This window comes from Colossoma macropomum, unplaced genomic scaffold, assembly GCF_904425465.1.
Source record: "Colossoma macropomum unplaced genomic scaffold, Colossoma_macropomum, whole genome shotgun sequence".
In the NCBI taxonomy this organism is placed as follows: Eukaryota; Metazoa; Chordata; class Actinopteri; order Characiformes; family Serrasalmidae; genus Colossoma; species Colossoma macropomum.
Window position 1 is genome coordinate 26,072,996 of NW_023494785.1, and position 21,803 is coordinate 26,094,798.

At 42.2% G+C, this 21,803-nt stretch overlaps 2 protein-coding genes across 4 annotated transcripts in view; both read left to right on the forward strand.

The window, feature by feature from the left end:
• rprd2b (regulation of nuclear pre-mRNA domain containing 2b) overlaps positions 1 to 4,274 on the forward strand; it is a 19,947-nt gene extending 15,673 nt beyond the window's left edge. The window contains exons 7-10 of the mRNA XM_036588394.1: positions 37 to 316; positions 421 to 702; positions 1,013 to 1,216; positions 1,392 to 4,274. Coding sequence (XP_036444287.1) covers positions 37 to 316; positions 421 to 702; positions 1,013 to 1,216; positions 1,392 to 3,358 — 2,733 coding nt within the window. The 3' untranslated portion in view covers positions 3,359 to 4,274. The remainder of the gene's footprint in view (positions 1 to 36; positions 317 to 420; positions 703 to 1,012; positions 1,217 to 1,391) is intronic.
• Positions 3,377 to 21,300, forward strand: tars2 (threonyl-tRNA synthetase 2, mitochondrial). Of its 3 annotated transcripts, none has more exons than XM_036588429.1 (18): positions 3,377 to 3,660; positions 9,788 to 9,966; positions 11,429 to 11,543; positions 11,657 to 11,778; positions 12,065 to 12,173; positions 13,351 to 13,412; positions 13,586 to 13,664; positions 13,789 to 13,935; positions 14,031 to 14,129; positions 15,504 to 15,670; positions 16,411 to 16,573; positions 17,311 to 17,448; positions 18,066 to 18,143; positions 19,001 to 19,101; positions 19,194 to 19,295; positions 20,021 to 20,093; positions 20,183 to 20,297; positions 20,812 to 20,954. In XM_036588429.1, the coding sequence occupies exons 1-18, from the start codon at positions 3,607 to 3,609 to the stop codon at positions 20,952 to 20,954; spliced, it is 2,046 nt and encodes a 681-aa protein (XP_036444322.1). In that variant the 5' UTR covers positions 3,377 to 3,606. The 3 variants fall into 3 exon arrangements, with proteins under 3 accessions (XP_036444322.1, XP_036444313.1, XP_036444331.1); XM_036588420.1 differs by lacking the exon at positions 3,377 to 3,660 and adding an exon at positions 7,976 to 8,050 and having other exon boundaries at positions 20,812 to 21,300; XM_036588438.1 differs by lacking the exon at positions 3,377 to 3,660 and adding an exon at positions 8,095 to 8,408.
• The last annotated feature ends 503 nt before the right edge of the window (positions 21,301 to 21,803 follow it).

Here is a 21,803-nt window from a genome sequence, read left to right on the forward strand (position 1 = left end):
TTGCAGTGCACTTTAAGTGTTCCTGTCTCCAAACAGGCCTACAAGACCTTCGCTAATCGGGTATCCAATCTGAAGCGTAAACTGGACGCCCTGAAGGCCACGCTGCCAGACATGGATGACTCACCCATTCCCTCGCCCTCTGAGGATGCCCCCTCACCCACAGGCTCCGAGTCACCCTTCCACGGCCTGGGCGCCAGAGCAGGCCAGAGCAGCGCAGACCGAGAGGGAGCAAGAGCTGGAGAGCAGAAGGACAACAGAGATGTGGAGGACATGGACCTATCTGAGGAGGAGGACACCACAAACACAGGCATTATTGGTGAGAAGACGCTGTGGAATCCATCTTCCTTGATTTTATGGTTTTACCTCGAGCTTTCATTGAGTCTTATCAAGTGTTGTATTTTACACTTTTACTGTCTTTAGTTGAAGAAAAAAAAGAAAAAACATCCACAGTGGCAGCTTTGAAGGTGACCAACTCAACAGCAGCCAAGTCTTCTCACATTATGGCCGCACCTGTTTTAGCCCCTCCCACAAAGGCGACGTCTGAGCCTGCAGCCAATCAGACACCACCGTCTTCTACTACACCTACCCCTACCACATCTGTTCCTGCAAGTCCCACCCCCCTGCAGGTGAATTTGGCAAATGTGGATCTAGGAAAGATCAGCTCCATCCTCAGCAGCATTACTAATGTGATGAAGAACACAGGTAAGTCACCTTCATCACTTACTACATGAAGTGTCCTTGAAAAGAAAAATAAATTCCCCAGATTTCTCACCAGTAAGATGCTGAAGGCACCCACTGTCTGATATACTTTTACACTTTTATAGATAATGCTGCCATATGGTGTCAAACCACATAAGTAATGTATTTGATACTACATAGCAACTATTACTTACATGGGAACTTTACGTTTGAGTGTCTGTGTTGTATCCTCTTTTGCATGGGCTTGCCCACCCACGTGTCTTTTCTTCCATTTTTTTTTTTTTTCCCCTGCGTGTTCCTCTTTCCACTGAAGGTGTAAGTCCTGTGTCCCGCCCCTCACCAGGAACACCCACTACACCATCTAGCCACACCCCTACATCAAAAGCTCCTCTTGTGGCACCTGGCGGAACTCCTGCATCCAATCCACTGGCCAGTATCCTGTCCAGAGTAGACATTTCCCCTGAGGGCATCCTCAGTGCCCTCACCAAGACACAGACAAACAGCCCACGGCTACAGGGTGCGATATACACACACAACAGATCAAAAGGATTTTTTATGTATTGATTGTTTTTACATATTCATAGTTGGTGTTCTTGTGTGATCATTGTAATGTCAATGACATTTTTCATCTGTTTATTTTTCTCTCTCTCTCTCTCTCCTCTCTCTCTCTCTCCTCTCTCTCTCTCTCTCAGGTTTGTCCTCTCTGCTCTCTTCTGCCCGTGCTGGCTCTCTCACCTCTTCAAGTCCCGCCCCCTCTTCCTCTACCCTTACATCTTCAACAATCACCACAGCAACAGTGACTATAGCCCCCACCACCCCAACCACCCCAAAGACTCCCAAACCTTCCAGCAACAATCTAAAGCGCGAGTCAGAACGTGAGCGAGGCTTAGAGTGGGAAAAGGTGAAAGAGAAAGAGAGGGAGAAGGAAAAGGAGAGGGAGAAAGACAGACGAGAGAGGGAGATGGAAAGGGAGGAAGCTGCAATGCCCAGCCTGGAATCAAAGATCAACAGCTTCCTGCAGGGAAACCCTGGGTTTAGCGCTCTTGGCCTTGGCCTGGACGATGGAGTCAGTAATAGCCCCCTGCTGGTTGGTGGAGACAATGCGGACGGCACTCCTGTTCGTGATGAAAGCGGCAGCACTCCAACCCAGGATGAGATCATGGACACCCCCTGTGTTCTTAGTGATCAGAAACCGGGCTGCTCTGGAGCTGTTTCACCTACAGCGTACCGTAGTGACCCCTGGGATGCAGTGATCACACCAAGAGAAGATGAGAGGAAGGACAGGGATTACCGCACCCCCTCATCCTCAGCATCCTCACGATCACAGGCCTTCAGCCCTAGCGGCAAAAACGCAGGTAGGAGTACTATCAAGCCCAAAGAACAGGATGGCATGAAGAGAAAAGCCGGGGTATCCACAGGTCCCACCTCTTCTGCGGATCTAGGTGTGAAGGCGAATAAGATGGAGGGATCAGGAGGGAAGAGTGTGGTCCTGCGCAGGCCAAGCGGCGGGTCTCAGAACGGAGGCAAGGAGAAGGAGGAGAAAGGGAAGAAAGGAGGAAAGAAGGAGGAAGACAGCGAACACTACCACCGCATTGAGACTGTTGTTACCACAACGGCCAGCAGCAGCACGCCCATAGAAGCACTGGGCTATAGCAACCGCATCCAGACTGTGGAGAGCATTCGTGTGATTGGCCGAGGTCCAAGGAGGGCAAGTGGAGCCGCAGCTAGAGCGGGTGGGGCGTGGTACGAAGAGGAGGAGTTTATGGAAGCCCCACTTCCACATCACCCTGGCGACCATACCCCTGAAGCCCCCAGTGAGATGGGACTGGTCCCCCCTCCTACACATCTGCTGTCACAGGGGCAGTACCCACCACCTCCTTACACTAGTGAGGACTCTACTCATCCTGTGCACACTCACACTATCCCCCAGCACCACCCACCTCCATCTCCTTTCTTCTCCACCCCTCCAGTTCCTCCCATCCCTCAGCCCCCACCCCCTTCAGTGGCCCCACCCACAGCAGCCCCACCCTTACCTCAGCCTCCTCCAGCCCCTTCAAGAGACTTACCCCTCTCCCCCACTTCTGCTGTGATGGTGGGCGGGGTCTTGGTGCCCATTGACCGTGTCCTGCCACACCCACCTGCCAACCTGCGCCCAGAGGGGGGTGGGGCTAGCAGTGCTGCACCTGCTAGGGGCAAATCCCTCCCCCTGCGTCCCGGCACACTCAAAGAGCAATTCGCCCCTCACCACGCGCCCCCCCTCCATCGCCCTGGTGCCCCAGGTGTACCCCCGCCCCTTTTGGGCAGAGGGCGAGAGGGGCCACAGTCACCCTCTTCCCCAACCACACCCACCACACCCTCTCCATCTGGAGACCCCCGACCGCTCCTGCCCTCTCCAAACTGCCTGCCTAACCCTGGCGCTCAACGGGCCCACCAGCCACCCTCCCCACTTGGCCTACTCCGCCCGCCCCTCCACACGCCCCACACCTCTCCCCTGTCCCAGAGGCCCTTGCCACGAGGGGGCCTACCTCTGCCCCTGCCCCTCCCACCTCCTTCCCTGTCCCGAGAGCCACTGCTACCTGGGGTCAAGCGCCCCGGACCTGCTTTCCGAAGTGGACCACTGCACCCCCCGAAGCGACCCTTCCTGCCCCCTCGTTATTAGGGTTAGTCAGAAAAAGGGTCAGCCAGCAGTGCCAATGCAATGCAGTTATGCTGTGATTTGATGTAGGAGGTGTTAGCACCAGGCTGTCTCTGGGCCATGATAAAAGATAAACTAGTCTAAACACACACCCTCATCGATGCCCCCCGACCCTCCAACCCTGCCAACCCACAGCCAGCAGCGTTCACTTATGTTTAGACAAAGAGAAGCCTTCCAAAGATGGAGAAGAGAATAGACATTGGAGAGAAAGAATGAAAGGAAGACGACAGCAAAAAGATAAACGCAATGAGAGAGAGAGGCAAAAGGTGGTTATTCACTTCAATTCCACTTTCTTTTGTGTGGGATGGATTGCATGAATGAAGGAGTGTGTGTGTGTGTGTGTGCATTTTTTCTCCGTTACTTAGAGTTGTAACTATAAATGTAAATAAGGACTTTAGCTCTTTTGTTCTTGTATCTATCACTGCTCTTTCCCACTGTTGTATGGCTTCTGCTTTCCTACAGCTCCGGATGGGGGGGAAAAAAAAAACACAACAAAAAAAAAAAAAGTGTTTCTGCTCTCTAAGCTCTGTCACTCTGTTTCTGTATACACATAACAGACCAGTCAAACTCTGCTTCAACTGAAAACTGATTTAAATCATAGACATAGATTAAGCATCAGCCATCCACTATCACATCACTCTGCCTCTTTCCAGATGTGATTGTTCTTTCACCTTTAAGGGGGTGGGGTTGTTGAGTGAAGGCTGGGGCACAGAAATAAGCTAGTAAGGGGGAGAAAAAAGAAAACAAACGGAGCAGAGCAGCGCTCAACCCTCAGAGTAGATTTCCTAGTGCTTTCTTCTTTCGAGTTTCTGTTGTTCAGTTTGAACCGAGCTCTCACGTGTATTGTTGCTAATAAAAGCCCTGCGCTGACACACAAGAACAATGGGGGCTAGCATTTCTTTACCATCATAATGATGGCATTTTTGGGTTTGGTGTGCTTTGGTTTATTTCAGGAGAAATGTGAATATAGAATGTGTACCTTAGTATTGTGTTCTTTAAAAAAAAAAAACTTGATTTCTGATCATGATCTTTTATTTTTATTTATTTCTTTTTGTTTTGTCACTTCAAATTTAATTATAAAATCATACAAGCAGCTCTGTTAAGGCCATGTTTGTTCAGTCACTAACTATCCTGGAAAACTGATTGGAGGGTGGTGCAAGAAGAGGCATTGATGCCTTTCCCCTGCTTTGCATTTCTGTCCCTTTATTTTTCTTTTTTACTCACTTTTATATAATCTGTCCCACATTTTTCTAAGGTCACCATTTTCATGAAGGTAGCCCTTTAGCTGGAAGTTGTCAGAAGCTAAAATGAGTCCAGAAACTCTTGTGTGTATCAACATTTCCAGTGACATTTTTCTCACGTCATCCCTTCTTGAGCTGTATTGGATAGGATTTTTGTGTTTAAACTTAATGAAGTTCATTAGATGATGCACCATCAGCATCCATGAGTTGTGTTCATATTGACAGGATGCCTTCAGCCACGCAGATGTTTATATAAGAAAGTTTGTTTTGACTTTGTGAATCCAGTGCAAGAAAGTATTTTTCAGACTGCAAACTAATACATGTCTGTTTTAAACCCTGTTATTGGTTCCAACAAAGTGAACTGGGGCAAAATGTCAACATTAACATAAACCTGTACAATGTAGTACTCTTGCATGTACAAGCAGTGAAAGTACTTAATGTATTTTTTCTTTTCTTTTAGTGCTGAAATGTTGAATCCTTTGAGGAATACGATATGGTGTCTTCTTTTTGTCATGTATGCATTCACATTCAGAGAGACGGTTCCTTACAAAACTCTAAAGTACTCAAACTCTGAAGTTTTGTTATTTATTTAGAAACACATCCACCGCTGTGCCGTCACAGGTATGCAGGTGTAAACATGAGTGCTGCACGTTAAAGTACAAAATACAGACGATTTCATGATGAGACAATTTAAAGTGGCCTAAATCACAGAAAAACAAAATTGCTTCAAGATCTTGTTAAATTATTTTATTTTTGGGTGATCCTTTTAATTGGAACTCATTCATTTAGCAGCACTACTTTGTGTCAAATATCATATAATATTCATGTAAAATTCTAATCTAATTGGCTTACAAATTGGATTACATTCATCTACGACTAATCCTGAACACTGTTCATCATATTATTTCTTTGTGTTTTTTTTTTTTGTTTGTTTGTTTTTTATTCTTATTATTTTAGTTTTGCAGTTCTTGTCCTTCTTGGCATCTTTTAATAGAAAAGCTTTACAACACAAACTCGGACATGGACAAACTAGTCCTACCCCAAAACACCTTCCACACAGTCTATGATTACACAATAACTGCTTTTTGATTTCCTAACCTCTTCTAAACACAAGAATATTTTCATACACATTTCACCATACACCAGTATGTTTCCTTTCCAGTGTGTATGGGGAGAAAAACATTGAACAAAAAATGTGTGTGTATATATAAATCATGCTGTGGTCCATCTGCTGATGTGTATTAATGATCAGGTCCTTCTTGAGAACCAAAACACCAACCGTTTTCAAACCTGAGAGCTCGCCTCCCCTTCTCATTTTAGTGTTATTCTTATTGCAACACACCTGATCTAACTATTCAGCGTTTCCCAAAAGCATCTTGGTGTTAAGATAATCATAATTTGTAGAGTGTGTGTTCAGTGTCATGCTCGCTGTACCATTTAAAGATCATTTTTTGTGCTGAGATGCTTTCAGGACACCCAGCCCAGGTGATTAACAAGCCCTCCTTGAAGTGAAGTGAGTCTGATAGCAGAGAAGGGGGGAAAAAAAAACACTAAACTGTGCAAGACGGGGAGCCTCAAGGACTAGAGAACCACTTGATGTAGAGCGCAGCAGGACTCACACCACCCCCTCTTTTACATTTTTACATAGGTCTTATTCCCCAGACATGGTGTGATCTGGCATTATGTGAGGTTTCCATTCAGGACTGTGACCAGTGACTGAACTTGATATGATCTGACTGGATATTTAAATCCTTGGCTGCAGAGTAAACATGTGATGTCAGTTCCTATATCACCCTCTGCTGAGGCATGTGGGTATGGCAGCCTATTCATGTCCTACATCTCCAAATAGAGAAGCCAAGTCATATGAAACAGTACTGCCTTTGTCCTATTGAATCCGTATTGAATGTGTCTAAAAACTGTCCTGCTCAATTTTCGGTTTCAAAACACCCAAATGCATGCCAGTAAAACCTTGCACATGTGGATTGGTTCACATTTTCAAATAGGCAGGATCCCATACAGTGCATTATTTGTCTGTAGAAGTCCCTCTCTGCTCTTCTGTCTCCTGACTGGGGCAGAGTTTAACTCATGACTTTGTTAGGTGAGGTCTGTATGTAATGGCAAGGCCACAGTTGGTTTTATTCATGAACATGGCTCACTCAGTATGTGCACACATTCTGTGTGTTAATTGATTTGATCTTAAGTGACATTATAAATGGCGAGTTTAACCACAGGCCGAATGTGTGCTATACCTGGACTGTGCTAATACTAAATTTCCCTATATGCTATTAGTTAGGTCTCATTGCTGATGCTCTTATCCTGATTAATACAGTAGAGACAGTAATTTTATGTTTTGGGCCTGTTAAACTAAAGAACGGTGAGGCCCTAATTTCACTCGTGTTAAACTGCCACTCCTGAGCTGCATAGAAAAGAATGCATTTGAATTGTTAGGAATTATTTCACTGGATAAAATGGTTGCAAAAATGTGACAATTAGAATAGATGTTAATGCGTGTACTGTGTTTAGGCAGCTGAATAACAAAAAAACGCCTGAGCATAAAAAGAACCAATGCTCATCTGCATGTCAGAGCCTTTTGTGGCCGATGTCCCAGACTCAGTCAGTGTAATTGGTTTTTGTTTTTTTTGTTTTTTGTTTTTTTTTTTCATTTTTATTTTTATTTTTATTTTTATTGGTGTAACACGGTGGCTTTTAACCCTGCCCCTGGAGTAGCCCATGCCCTACACATTAGTGCTTCTCCTGCTCCCAACACACTTGATCCAACAAATTACCTCATTAACAAGCCCTTTATGACTTGAACTAAATGTGTTGGAAGCAGGATAAACACTAAAATGGGCAGGGCAGGGCAGGGGTACTCCAGGACCAGGGAATATGTGATGTGACACTGTTCTCACTGCAATTTAGCCCCAGACTGGGTTGAATTCATGCCTTTTAAAAACAGATCTCCACCTTGCCTTTTTTAAAGTCGTTCAGAGGCCTAAACTGAGGAAAACATTTAATCTTAATGCAATTTTTCTTGTTAAATTTTTTCATCCTTTTTCCGGTTTTTGCAGTCGTTTTCATGCATGCAGCAGTCGATCCAGACCTTTTCTTAATCAGCGATTGTTTTTCTTGAGCGCCCCGCCCTCTCTTTCCGCTCTCGCCTTCTGATTGGCTCACTCTGAGACAGCTCTCCACCAATCAGGTGTTGTCTCCGTGCTTACTGTTTTCCTGTGTCATGGCGCCGCGCTGGTTGTGAGATTCGTATTTGTGGGATGAAATAAACTCGAAGGGCTCCGGTGAGAGTGAGTGAGTGAGGGAGTGGGTGAGTGTTTGTAGCGGTGTGATGGTGTCGGCTCTGCGGGCGCGGTGGCTCCTCCAGCCGGGGCCGCTCGGATCAGCGTGGCGGAGCTGCAGAGAGGTGCGCTGAAGCTCTGATCACACTCACATGGGTCGGGCTTTCTTTATGGACTGACTTTCTTTCGCCTAGAAAACTACTGGAAGACTGACTGTAGTCGTTGGTCTGCTTTGGTAGGACCTTATATGATTATGACACCTTGACCTGACCTTGATAGAAAACTTGAAGGGCTCAGACTGCAGGAGCACACACACACTGTGGACTGATACTGTAAATAGAAAGATGCTGGAAGACAGATTGATGCCTGGGAGAAGTGCCTGCTGATGAAGTGGGAAACTGTATGATGATGTACATGGGACGAACAGATGCATGAATAAAGAGAGAGGACACTGGTGCTGTACAAGGCACAATGACACATGGGGTGATCTTTCATTTTTGGTCTGATCTTTCTCCTAGTTGGAGCATTTTGGGGGTTGACATACTGTCCTAATGTAGTTTTGATTATAAATTATAATGCACATGTATTGATCTTACATCTAGGTAGGAAGCTGATGGAGGATACAGACTGTATGAATCTATAATGCACTTGATTATCTATTGTTTTTGGTCTGATCTCCTTTCTCCTAGATAGATTATTTGGGGGTTGACACACTTCACATGGGATGCCTTAACTAACTGAAAGCTGCTGAGGTGCTACATGATAGTGCATCCCATGATTTTCTTCATTGTACTAGAACAGTGCTTATGCTGCGACACCTGTCTAGACCTTTCTGTTTGGCCTATTCTCTCTTTACTTAGCTAAGTAGAAAGTGGTTTCTCAAAATACGGTAATTTAACAGGGCAGGATACTCAGTGGGATGGTTCGCTGAAAAATTAACACATATTTGTGCTTACCCCAGACATAATTGATCAGCCATAATAATAATCGAGGAAAGGAAGATTGCTCGTTTAGGTTTGTGTTGAAGCTACAAGACTAATACAATAAAAGTCTGTCACTAACAAATGAATTAGGTGACCTAGACTTCTATTATTTGTCAGCTAAGTTAGCCTCATAGCTTCTCATAGGGCACAACTAAAGATCTAAACTTCTTTTCTTCTGTGAACCATTCATTTAAGCTGTGAACACAGATTCGGTAAGAGGTCGGAATACTCCTGAGCTGCATAGAAAAGAATGCATTTGAATTGTTAGGAATCATTTCACTGGATAAAATATGGTTGCAAAAATGTGAATACAATTAGAACAGATGTAAATGTCTGTATTGTGTTTAGTCAGCTGAATAACACAAATAACGAATCCCGAGCATTGTTTGTTGTGTTGGAATGTTGTCTTCTTGTAGGCCGGAATGATCCAAACTCATACTTTTGTGAAACACCCCTCCCAATCATTCACTTTTACTGTTTTACAGTTTGACAGAACAGACATTTGTGTGTTCTGTACCTGTAATTGAATAGTTGCCTTTTATCCATATCAGTTTTCAGATTTTCATCTAAACTGCTGGGAAACACTTCTTTTAATTCATGTATTTTTCCTCTTATATTGACACTGGGGTCAGTAGCTATTTTCTAGTGGACTTATCCTTTTTTGCAAAGTTCTACATAATCTCAGGTTATTTTATAAACTACAGTTTATTTGGGCCAACTGATTGAGTGGTAGATGGTTTTTCCTGCTTTCTGTTTTCTTAAATCAACACGTCTTAAATCATACATAATGTAAAACATTTTGATTTTGCAGATTGGTATATAAATAGCAGGCCATTCATAGCTCAGTGCGTTGATTTTGTGTTTGTGTGTATGTTGCAGCTGCATCCCTCTGCTGGTCAGTTGGAGCGTCTGCGGCTCTTTGAGACTCTGAGGGTGAGGAGATCAGAACAGACAAAGGCAGCACCTGGACGAGACCTAAGCGTCAGACTGGCCGATGGGAAAACGGTGAAAGCGCTGTCAGGGGTCACAACCCCACTTCAGATCGCTCAGAACATACGGTGAGTGTATAACTCAAGAATCCAGACACGTTCATAAACCTTCATTAGTCCTTGTTCAAGGTGAGAGGAATTGATTTGCAGGGACAGTGGCAGAACCTACCAAAGCGAAGTTGTTTTTCTGGCAGGTTTTAACATCCCTACTGGTTTATATGACACATTTCTTCTGTATGTTTGCAGTGCCTCTGTTCAGTCGTCCTTGTAAATTTCTCCTACCTGTATCGTAACTCCACTGTTCGATCTGATCCAGAAGAGGATGGGTTTTCCTGTTTTGTCTTGGTTCCTCCCAGTGTTTCTTCTTTGTGTTCTCAGCTTGTTTATTAGGGATCTGAACCTGCATTTCTGGAAAGCTGCTTTGGGACAGCATCTGTTGTAGACAGAACCGTCTAACATGCAACAGCTTGTCTCTGTTTGGAAAATGAGTGACAACACCACTCTCTAATGTCTATTCCTTACATTGGTGGAAGACAGGCAGGCTTCTATAGCTTCAAAGAACAGTAACAGATTTATGGCAGGACCCTACAGGCAGAAATAACAATTTTGGTTGGATCAGTCATTTTTAAGGTTTTTGGTTAAATTGCATTTATAATGTCTTTTTATTAATTGTGCTCATAAAAGTGCCAGAAACTCATTAGAAATGTATTGATTTCAGTGTGTTTGGTCTGTTCACTCACATCCAACACTGCCACACTAGGCCACATCTATATTGTCGTACGTTACAGCAAAGTTTCCTGTTTCCTGTAGAAATGAATGTCTCTTTCTTTTTAACTAATGACAACATTCATGTTTGCTGAAATCTACATTCAGAACCAAAATCTCAGCTTCTAAAATACCCTGCATTCATGAAATTTTACATGTTCATTGCCAACCCTGTTCTGAAAGGCAGTACATAAGGATTTCCTATTATATTGGTCATAGTTAGATTTTGTACTACAATTGACCTTGGAAATTTTTTTTTATTAAAACAGTAAATAGTTTGTTCTTAACTAAACATTAAAACAAGAATTCAGTGAACTGTTCTGTGAAAAACTGTTCTTTTCTCTGGAGTGTGTCGCCACATTGAAATAAACATTTTCATTCTAACATCATCCAAGAAATATGCAGTGCGCATGTATGCATATTTAAGTGTATAATGATATTTATTTACATATTTAAATGTATTTTTTGCCTTCAAAAAGTATCCAAAAGTATTTTAGGAATGTCAGTAATCCATTGGCTAAGATAGATTGGGATATCATCTGTTTTAAAACACTACATATGCTCACCTGTAGTGTCTGGTCTTAAATAGTGCCTTTGTCATTTCCAAAGTCACTTTACAGAAGTAACCAACAAAACAGCTACTGGATAATTGCGATTCAGTAAAGTAAACTCCATCTCAAAGTGAGTGTTTTGATCTTTTGGCAGCATTTTGAGTTTTGTCACAGGTCCACGTGTCAGTCACCTGTACTCTGTTTGTATGTTACAGGGTTAAAGGTGCAGTAGTGGGGAGAGTGAATGGTGAGCTGTGGGAGTTAGCTCGCCCCCTGGAGGCAGACTGTGAACTGCAGCTGCTAGGCTTTGACTCCTTAGAGGGCAGACAGGTACGACATTTGTATGAGTGTGTGTTTGTGTGTGAGGGATGATGAAGTTCGACATGTTGTCGCTTTTAAACATATAAAGTGTTTGTGTGTGCTATTTTGCATGTGTTGTGTAGGTGGTGTGGCAGACAGGAGCGTGCGTGTTGGGGGGTGTGATGGAGACACACTATGGTGCTCAGGTGTGTCGAGAGGGCGTGTCTGACACAGGACTCTATGCTGACTACCGACTGGACAACAGGTGCCGACTTGCATACACACATGCAGCTCCGAGCCCCAAACCCAACATCCTCCCTCACTACTCCACCTTCACCCTACTAATAATGTTTCTCTCAAATGGAACTGTAAAAACTGAACAAATTTTTTACATTGGTTATTTAATATTTTAATATCTAATCATAGTTTGATTTGTTCTGTTACTTGTTTTAATTATTTTAAATGATTTATTTGAATGACCTGATTTTACTTTTACTATTATTTATCAGTGAGATTGAAGTTCATATTCTTTCTCTCTCTCTGTCTCTCAGTGCTCTGTCTCTTGAAGAGGTGCAGGAGAGGTGTAGGGAGATGGCAGGGCTGAAGCTCCCCATCACCAAGCTAGAGCTGAATCTACAGGAACTCAGAGAACTTTTCCAGGTCAGAGTCCTTGACCTCTGTTTTTGAGGATATATGGTGTCCCTATGATGTAGATTGTGGTAGTTATATTGATGTGTGTAGAATAATGTGGTTTTGTTACTGGTTCTTGTTGGCTTTTAGGATAAATGAGGTTGTATTGAAATGCTGGTGTGTTGTAGCACAACATAGTATTGTATGATAGGAAGATTTGTGATGTTGTAGAATAATCAAGGTGTTTTGTATTGTACGATAATGTAGTGTATGGTAAATAATGAGGAGTTGCACAATAATCTACTGGTGTTGTGTTATAACAGTAGGTGTTGTAGAAAGATTGTGTTGTGTTGTAGAATACCTGCGGCAGAGTAATGATGTGGGGGTGTTGTGTTGTAGGGTAACTTTGTGGATTTGTAGAACAACGATGTGATCTAGAGTAATGCATAGGGCAGTACTGTGGTGTTGTAAGATAATTTTAGAGTGTAGGATGATGTGTTATGAGAAAGCACTATAAGTGTGGCAGCACTACCCGCTAACATTGGTGACCCAAATGTTTATTGGTATCAGTAAGCATATCTCCATTAATGCACATTAAGGCACCCCCTGTTTATCTAGGTGACAGCAGTACAGACTAAACTGGTAACTCTGAACATGGAGTGCAATCGTGGTTAAATAACTTCTGGTTAGCCCTGTTTTCAGTGCTTCAATACTTAAATTCTTTAAAACTGTATATTCTTTAAAAATATTCTTTAAATAATATTTAAAATATAAAGTTGTATCAACCAATGTTATGGTAATTTTAGCCCCATAAATGTATAATTTAATTGATCACAAAATTACATATTGGTTGGGCCCCTGTAAAGATTATTTTTTCCTGGTTTTGTTTTTTTCTGATTTATTTATTTTTTAAAATTAAGACTTTTTTCCCCCGAATATTTTTGTCAAAGTAAATGTTTAAAAAAGCTACACTAACGACAGTGATATTGCATTTTGTGTGTTTTTTGTTGAAATTGCAGAAAATATATTCCACAAGAATAAAAACGTCTATAAAAACGGGTATAAATTAAACTAATTGTAAATTAAACTAATCAATAAATAAATTCTTTTATAACTCACACACACTCATTCACTTCCTCACTCACGTTTTTTTCTCAGTTTTCATTGTTCACAGGGCTCTAGATAATATTGTAATGTTATACTGTAGGATGTTCTGAGGCTGCAATTGGCTGAGGAGCAGATGCAGGGACCCACAGTCAGCGTCTACAGGTGTGTATTCAAGTGTATAGTATATTCCAAAGCTCACTCACTCTTCCACTCACATGCTCTCACTCTCTCAAACTCTTACTCATTTACACAATCTCTCTCTCTCTCTCTCTCTCTCTCTCTCTCTCTCTCTGTCTGTCTGTCTGTCTGTCTGTCTGTCTCTCTCTCTCTCTCAGGTGTGGGCAGAGTGTAGGAGTGTGTTCAGGTCCACTTCTTCCTCATACAGGCTTCCTCCGCTCCTTTAAGATGCTACAGGTGAGCTTCATTGGAACCCATCTCCAGCTCGTCCTCCTTCACCTCTGTCTGTTTTCTTTATTTATTCATTCATTTATTTTTTAAACTTAAGGTGCATTGTTTTTGTCTCTTTTTCTGTCCGTAGGTTTCTCCTGTGACACTGTCGGGCAGCACTGGGCTGTCAGGCTTGCTGAGGATGATGGGTGTTTCATTTCCAGGAGAGAAAGAGAGAGAGCAGTGGGTGCAGGAGCAGGAGGAGGCCAGGAAGAGGGACCACAGACGCATCGGCAAGGTGAGCCTTTGATCACATCAGATGATTTGCTTTTGCCCTGATAAACAGAGTTGTGTGTGGCTGTGTTCATGATGTCATAAATCTCCTTCATCCAGGACCAAGAGCTGTTCTTCTTTAATGACGTCAGTCCGGGCAGCTGCTTCTTCCTACCGAAAGGAGCTCACATTTACAACACTCTCACTGACTTCATAAAGGTACCAGCCACAGGCTGCTGATCCTTCTGCTGAGTTTTTAGTACAGTACAACTCCAAGGTATGGACACACCTGATTTAATGCATGTTTTTCATCATCTTAAAGAGGCCCTCTTATAAAGGCTTATGTTTAGATTTTATGATATTTGTACAGTATAGTGTTCATACGTGTGTGTGAATTTTTCTATTTCTATCTTTTTTTTAAAAAATCACTAATTTGTTTTTAATTTAGAACTTCAATGAAATTTAGAGTTAAAAAATAATACAGTTATTATACCGTCCTTATCAAGGTCTGTCTCATGAATGCATTTGAGCCTGTCAACCAGTGTTGTGAGGCACTTTCTTGGTTCCACAAAAACGTTTAGTGACAAGAAATTTTAACTTTGTTGAATAGACTGCTTTCAGTCTATCAGCACTTAGTGAGCAGCGTTAGCTTTAGTGTATACTTTGCTTACTTTAAAGTCTGCCTGGAATCAGAATGGATCTTTTACCTTATTAGTTTTACATTGAGCATATTAAGCACAATTCATCTTGTCTTTTAAAAGGCAATATTCTTGTTTTCCTGTAATCTTTCATCATAAAGACAGGGGTGGATTTAATGTTAACCAGTAATTTATATTTGACTTTAAGTACATCAGTGTACAAAAGGAAAATGTGTGTTATTTCCAGTTTATGTTAACTATAAATGGATCTTACACGAATTTAATTCAAATTCTATTTTCAGAGGTATACTTGATTTATTTGGGGGTTTTTTTTGTTTTTGTAATAAAACCGATCCAGTGCCTTTGCTTGTTTTTTTTTCCATTTTTTTTTGTTTATCAAAAGACGGTTTGAGATTTGTGGGTTGTGGCTGTGATAAGAAAAAGAAACAATGATTCCAGGCAGTCTAGGCAATGAAATTGGGGTCCCCAATCCCAGTCCTGGCACCACCATGCTTGGCAAATTTTTGTGTTTTCCCTGTTCTGCACACCTGACCCAGACCACAAGGAGCTTGTTAATTAGATAATAGAGTTAAATCGGGTGTGCTAGATGAGACAAAGGTCATAAATGTGTGCAGTGAGGGGTCACCAGGAATGGGATTGGGAGACCCTGCTGTAGGTGGGTCTAAATATCTCTGTGTATTAGAAGATAAATACTTGAATGAAATGTGGTACCTCCATGTGTATTCTTTTATAGTGCTGACACCTTCACTGTTATTTTAAAATGGTAAGAAAAAAAAGTTTGAGTAGGGATCCCCAAATGTTTTTCTGTTATTGGTCTTTGAAAGGCAATCAAATAGACACCATCTGACACCAAATTAAAGAGAGACCTCATGCCTGCGAACCAAAGTCAGTTCTTAGCTGGAAAAGTAAAGTCCCTTTTTTCCCTTTCCATCAGAGTGAGTACAGGAGGCGGGGCTTCAGCGAGGTTGTCACCCCAACACTGTACAGCACGTCACTATGGGAACGCTCCGGTCACTGGGAGCACTACAGTGAGAACATGTTCACTGTGACTTGCGAGCCTCACACCTTCGCCCTTAAGCCCATGAACTGCCCCGCCCACTGGTGAGAAGGACACACAGCCCTTTTGAATCCTCCGGTTCTACAGCATATTATAGCAGAAGCATTTATCATAGTTACATGAATGGTTAGAATATAAAACCTGCTATAGATTTGTGTTTTTAGGATTTAAACATTAACGTTTTTCACATTTTCAAGTGGCAAGTGCAAGTACCCCTATACTTGTCCTTCCAACCCATTCATCATTGGTCAGTGTCTGACCACAGGACTGATGTTGATCAGATATCATTTGAGTGTTGGACCATTCTCAACACAACAGTGACACTGGTAGTATGTGTACGTGCATAATGCTGGTACAAGTGTATCAAGTACAGCAGTGCTGCTGTTGTCAGAAACTGACCACTGATGACTGAACTGACCACTAAACAGAGGTTGGGGTAACACATTGTTCATCAGCTACATTCTCTAACTGTACACCAGCAATGCTGACTGACAAGACAGGAGTTTATGATAAGAAGGTTTGTTTTGTAGTTTTATATTATACTTAAAGTTATACAAATTTCCTTTTGTCTTGTGGGAACATGTTAGGAGCAGCTGAGTACCATATTGAAATAATGTGGCGTTTGTTGATACAACATACTATATTTCTGTTTTAAGTTTAAAGAAATTGAATTATTTTGTTTGTCTCAATTTTCTCCTCTCATCGTATGTAACCATGTTAATGGTCATTCTGTGCGTTTCTGGGCCTGTGATTGGTTTTGATTGTCTGATGTCATCCCCTGCAGTGTGATGTATGAACAGCGGGCACGGTCGTGGCGGGAGCTGCCCCTTCGCTGGGCTGATTTTGGGGCACTGCACCGCAACGAACACTCAGGGGCGCTAGGGGGTCTCACCAGGGTCCGCCGCTTCTGCCAAGATGATGCACATATCTTCTGCACACCTGATCAGGTATGGAAAACACACACTCGTGATCTTTCATAGCCTGCAAGAGTGTTGAGATGCCTGCTCCATTTTCGTGTCTGTGAACAGCAGTTACTATGCAGATTGAATTACAGCTTCATTGAATTACAGCCGGCGTAAGGAGGTTTGGACAGCAGTGCCCTATGAATGCTGCGTTTTTGACTTTTTTCTGTAATAAGAAGTTTGCCTCATTCACTTAAACTAATCACTGCAAAAAGCTGCTGCTTTCAGATAAACTCTTCTTTCAATGTTCTTTGTGGTCAATTTTCTAACAGTATATCCATTCTGAAATGATTTATTTGTGGTTTATGTGATGTGCGTCTAATAATGTGTTTATGAAACTATGAAATGGTTATAATTAAGTGCATAGTATCTTTCAAAAATAAAATTGCAGCGCAAGGAAAAGCTTGCACATAGAAAGTGCAGTGGAAAAATGGCAAAAAAGTACTTGAAAGCTGAAGTGACGTTTTACAAGTCAATTAGAGGCTTAAAAAGTACTAAAGTAGCTTTTTTTAAATCATTTTTGGATGCCAGTATGATTATGTTGAAACAGGGGTGTGTTCTGCCTCCTGCATGTGTGAGTTTATTCTCTAGAAGCCACTCATTGCACAAGCTGTAATTAATGAATGGTCTATTTTTTAGGCAAAAGCCTTAATCATTGGAGCCATGACACTTAGACCTTAATGACAGAACTAATGTATGATTATCTTTCTCTCTCTCTGCAGTTGGAGGAGGAGATCACAGCATGTTTAGACTTTGTAAGGAGTGTCTATCAGGTGTTTGGTTTCACCTTCCACTGCCTGCTCTCCACTCGTCCTTCCTCCTATCTGGGCGAGGCTGCTCTCTGGGACAGTGCAGAGCAGGTAAACACTCAAACTCCCGCTGTGTTTTAGTGTAATACTCTAGTTGATATATACTCATCATCCACTTCATTAGAAACCCACAGTCCACTTTATGAGCCCCACCTACCTTATATATCAACTATATAGGTGAACAGTTACAGACTGTCATCCTGTATTATTTGTGTGGTGGATCATTCTCAACACAGCACTGACACTGTTTTAGTAGTGCTGTGGTAGTGTGTGTGTGTGGTGCTGGTTTGAGTGTTTAGTGGAGTTGCTGGGGACTTTGCACGTCATTGTCATTGCTAGATTGAGAGTGGTCGTCCACCAAAAACATCCCCCCAAGAGCAGCTCTGTGGTCAGAAGCTGTCCGCTGATGAAGAGCCACACCCAGTTTCACACCAGTCTTAGTTTGCTGTTGTGTGTGAGCAGTATGTGCTGGTCACACTGTGCCTGTTTGGCAGCTAGATGACTAATTACTGCCTGCATATTTTTGCACTTAGTATTGATATATTAATTGATATAATTGATATATTAATCTCACACTTAAGAGTTTATTTACACTAAAGTTTTACAAAGTCATTTTAGTTTTTCTCCTTTTCTCCTCACTCTCTCTGATTCTCTCTCTCGCTGAGCAGCAGTTGGAGAGGAGTCTGCAGCAGTTCGGAGAGCGCTGGGAGCTGAATCCTGGTGATGGAGCTTTTTACGGCCCAAAGGTGAGAAATGTGACATGTTTTCTCTCAGTTTGTCTTCTTCCCATCCTTGAATTGACTCTGTTCCTACTTCTCCCCTCTCTGGAGAGGCTGCAGTGGGCCTGTAGGGGTGAAAGTCTGAATGGAAACACTTGGTTTTTGTGTGTCCATGTACTCAGCTTTTAGCAGGGACCAAATGTCCCGAGGATGATGGAAAACATGCAAGTTTTGATGTACCCATTGTGACAGCAGAAAGTTACTCTCCCCTCCCCCCAGAAAAGTGCAGTTGTGTATTAGAAACACTGAAAGAGGATAAAGCTGATGTTTTGGTTGTTGAGGTTCAGGTTAGAGTTGGTGTAGAACAGCAACAGCATTTACATTCATACAGAAGAGCATGAAACACCCACAAGTACAGGAATACAATTTTGTGTGTGTGTGTACATAGCCTTGAGAAGAAGATTCGTGATCACACCGACACTAATCTCTTCCCACCTGCCAGACTCTGAGCCCAACTATGACAGTAAATCTTGAAGGAGCAGGTCATCCAAAACCCAATTTACAACTCCCTACATTCTCCAGTTTTATACAAGGATACTAGAGCAAACCATAAAGCAAGTCATCTCTTACAGATTTTTTTATGTAGATGATGAGCTATTATTCAGTAAATCTTGAAGGAGCACTTGATCCAAAACCCAATTTACAACTTATGATATTCTCTATAGTTTTGTACAAGGCTAATAGGGTAAACCATAAACAAGTCATATCATACAGAATTTTTAAGCTGATGATGAGCTATTGTTACACAGAATGAATGAATGTCTTGTCTTAATAAATACTGTTTGCTGATCTTGCCCTGTCCTTGTCCTTGTGTATCTGCGTAGATTGATATCCAAATCCGTGATGCAATTGGCCGACAGCACCAGTGTGCCACTATCCAGCTGGACTTCCAGCTGCCAATCAGATTCAACCTGCAGTATGTAGGGTAAGTGTACATACGCTGAAACACTGTGCTTGTGTTCACATGCACTGAGACATTGCCTGTGCATTACCAATTTTTTTCTGTTTGTCTCTCAGGCCAGATGGGGGAATGTACAGACCTGTGATGGTACACAGAGCAGTCCTGGGATCCCTAGAGAGAATGATCGCCATCTTAGCTGAGAACTTTGGTGGGAAATGGTGAGAGATGTGATCTGTGTGTAGACACATGTATGTGTGTACGTGTCTTTCCTGATTACGATCTCTTTTATTTAAAGCATCCTACCTTGTAGCTCCATTTTGCTGGTGTACAGTTAGAGGCAGAGCTCTTCTGTTCATACTCAGTTTATGTTAGCCATCATTTGGCTGTGACAGTGATGTGTGTAAAAACTGCAGCAACAGTGCTGTATCTCCCACACACCACCAAACCATGTCATTGTCACTGCTGTGTTGAGAATGATCCACTATGCACATAATATCTGAAAACAGCAGTCCTGTGATCAGAAACTGACCAACAATGAATGGGTGGAGTTCAGCTGACAAATTGGGCATAATATGGGCTTCAGTCTGTAATGATGGATGGATGGAACTTTATTGATACTGAAGGGAAATTGCAGTGTTTCAGTTGCAAGACATATAATTGCACGTAAACTTACATATACTATGCAAAAAATAGAAATAAAAATAGACATGCTTTAGGCAGAAATAAAAAATAGACATAAGTTAAAGTATAAGAGAGTAGAAATAAAATGATCTCTATTTGCATATTTACATAGCATATGTACACCCCTGTGGTGGATCTATAAGGTAGGTGGCCCTCATAAAGTGATCAGTGAGTGAAAATATGAAGTAGTTGTTTCCAAAAAAGTGAACAGTGGGTACATTTCAGCTTTCTGAGGTTTTTTTTTCCCCCCTCTCTATTTTAGGCCACTGTGGCTGTCCCCTGCGCAGGTCATGGTGCTTCCTGTAGGGGGAGACAGTGAGCAGTATGGACGAGAGGTGTGTGGAAATACCTTGCTGTGTGAAACTGCCATCTTGCCACACAGGGCACTCGCATTAATTTTCCTTTTCCCTTGTGATCAATTAAGGTGGTTCATAGACTGAAGGAGGCAGGCTTCATGGCTGACATTGATGATGACCATGGTGCCACTTTAAACAGGAAGGTTCGCTCAGCACAGCTCGCCCAGTACAATTATATATTTGGTAAGAGGCTGTTCAGTACAAATGTAATATTTTGTTTCTTTTCTATTTGTCGTTATGCGGTACGTTAGCCCCTAAGACTTGAGCCTAAAAGTGCCTTTCAGTTTTTGTCTTTAAGTTGGTGACATATTGCGCTGTCATCACAGCGATAACATAACACAAGTGAACTGTGTCCTCTGATCCTGCACAAACTTAATCACGTGTAGAAAAATGACCTCTGACCATTGACCTGTATCCTTGGTGATCTAGAGGGCAGTCAATCCAGATCTGCCCAATCTGCAGATGCAGTGTAGATTATCTTGTTTAATGTGGAATTTGAAGCTCAAACAGTTGGAAAGTTAGCCAAAGTGATGTGGCATGAGCATGTCGATCGCTCTTACAGGATTAAAAGCTCAGCTGCAGTTTTAGCTCAATATGTGTGGATGAATGTGTACTTTGGCTAGACACAAGTGTTTTGCATGAATAAATCTTGTCCCTCTGTTTCTTTTCTCTCTCATTGTCTCGTTCTCTCTTTCAGTGGTGGGAGAGAAGGAGCGGGGGAGTGGCACGGTCAGCGTACGGACGAGAGGGGGAAAGCAGCTTGGTCAGAGGTCGCTGGAGGACGTGATGACCTCACTGATGGAACTCCGAGAGAGCCGCAGTAATCGAGATGAGTTTTGAGCAGCCCACTCGCTCAGGAACCTGGGCGCACTCAGCCATAACAAACCAGCCGAGCCCCAAAACATCTGAAACGTGTACACAGTGTCGCGTATGAACTTTGTTGAATCTTCTCCTCTCTCGCACACGCATACAATCCACCCACCTACGTATAAACAGTCTCTTCGACAGTTTAATGCCTGAACTCTCTGTAAACCAAACAGGCTCATTGTGTTTCTGCTCTCTGCCAGAGAGAACCGAACTGAACCGGACTGACCCGAACAGATCTGTGGAAAAAAGGACAGAAGAGCGTCCAGCAAAGTGCTCGACTTTGGTGTGTTTATAATAAAATAACTACATTTGTAAGTAGCGCCTCATGTACTCTGTTTGGAGATGGTCCCTGAAGTAGGGAAAGGCTGCTGGAGTCCAGCACTGGATGGTGTTACACTGCAGAAAAATGAAATCTTAACAAGCTGGAAAATCTTGAAAAATAACAATTGATCTTTTTTATGTACAGTTTAACAGACTACACTGAATTTATATCTATGATATGAATCAACTAGCTTTTAACTTTTGTCTACAGTTATCTTAAGACAAATAAAAAAGGTCTTAAAATGGAATAAAAACCTTTTTGGAGAGAACTGAAATGTTTTGAAGCCCTCCACTATGAAAAAGACATTTAGATAAGATAAGATAATCCTTTTAGTCCCACTGCGGAGAAATTCTCAGTGTTACAGCAGCAAAGGGATAGCAAGGCACTCAAGAAAAGGAAGTAACAAGAAGACAAATTACCAAAAAGCAAGTAATTAATGTTGTTAATTATTTAACAAAGGTTTTACAGTTTGTTACTTGTTACTATATAGACAATATATA

Bases quoted from the DNA above. Each gene is read 5' to 3' on its own strand.
- tars2 (XM_036588420.1), top strand. From the start codon at position 7,976: ATGGTGTCGGCTCTGCGGGCGCGGTGGCTCCTCCAGCCGGGGCCGCTC. The intron at 8,051-9,787 runs GTGCGCTGAAGC...TGTATGTTGCAG, and splicing joins CGTGGCGGAGCTGCAGAGAG to CTGCATCCCTCTGCTGGTCA. The intron at 19,296-20,020 runs GTGAGAGATGTG...TCTCTATTTTAG, and splicing joins GAGAACTTTGGTGGGAAATG to GCCACTGTGGCTGTCCCCTG.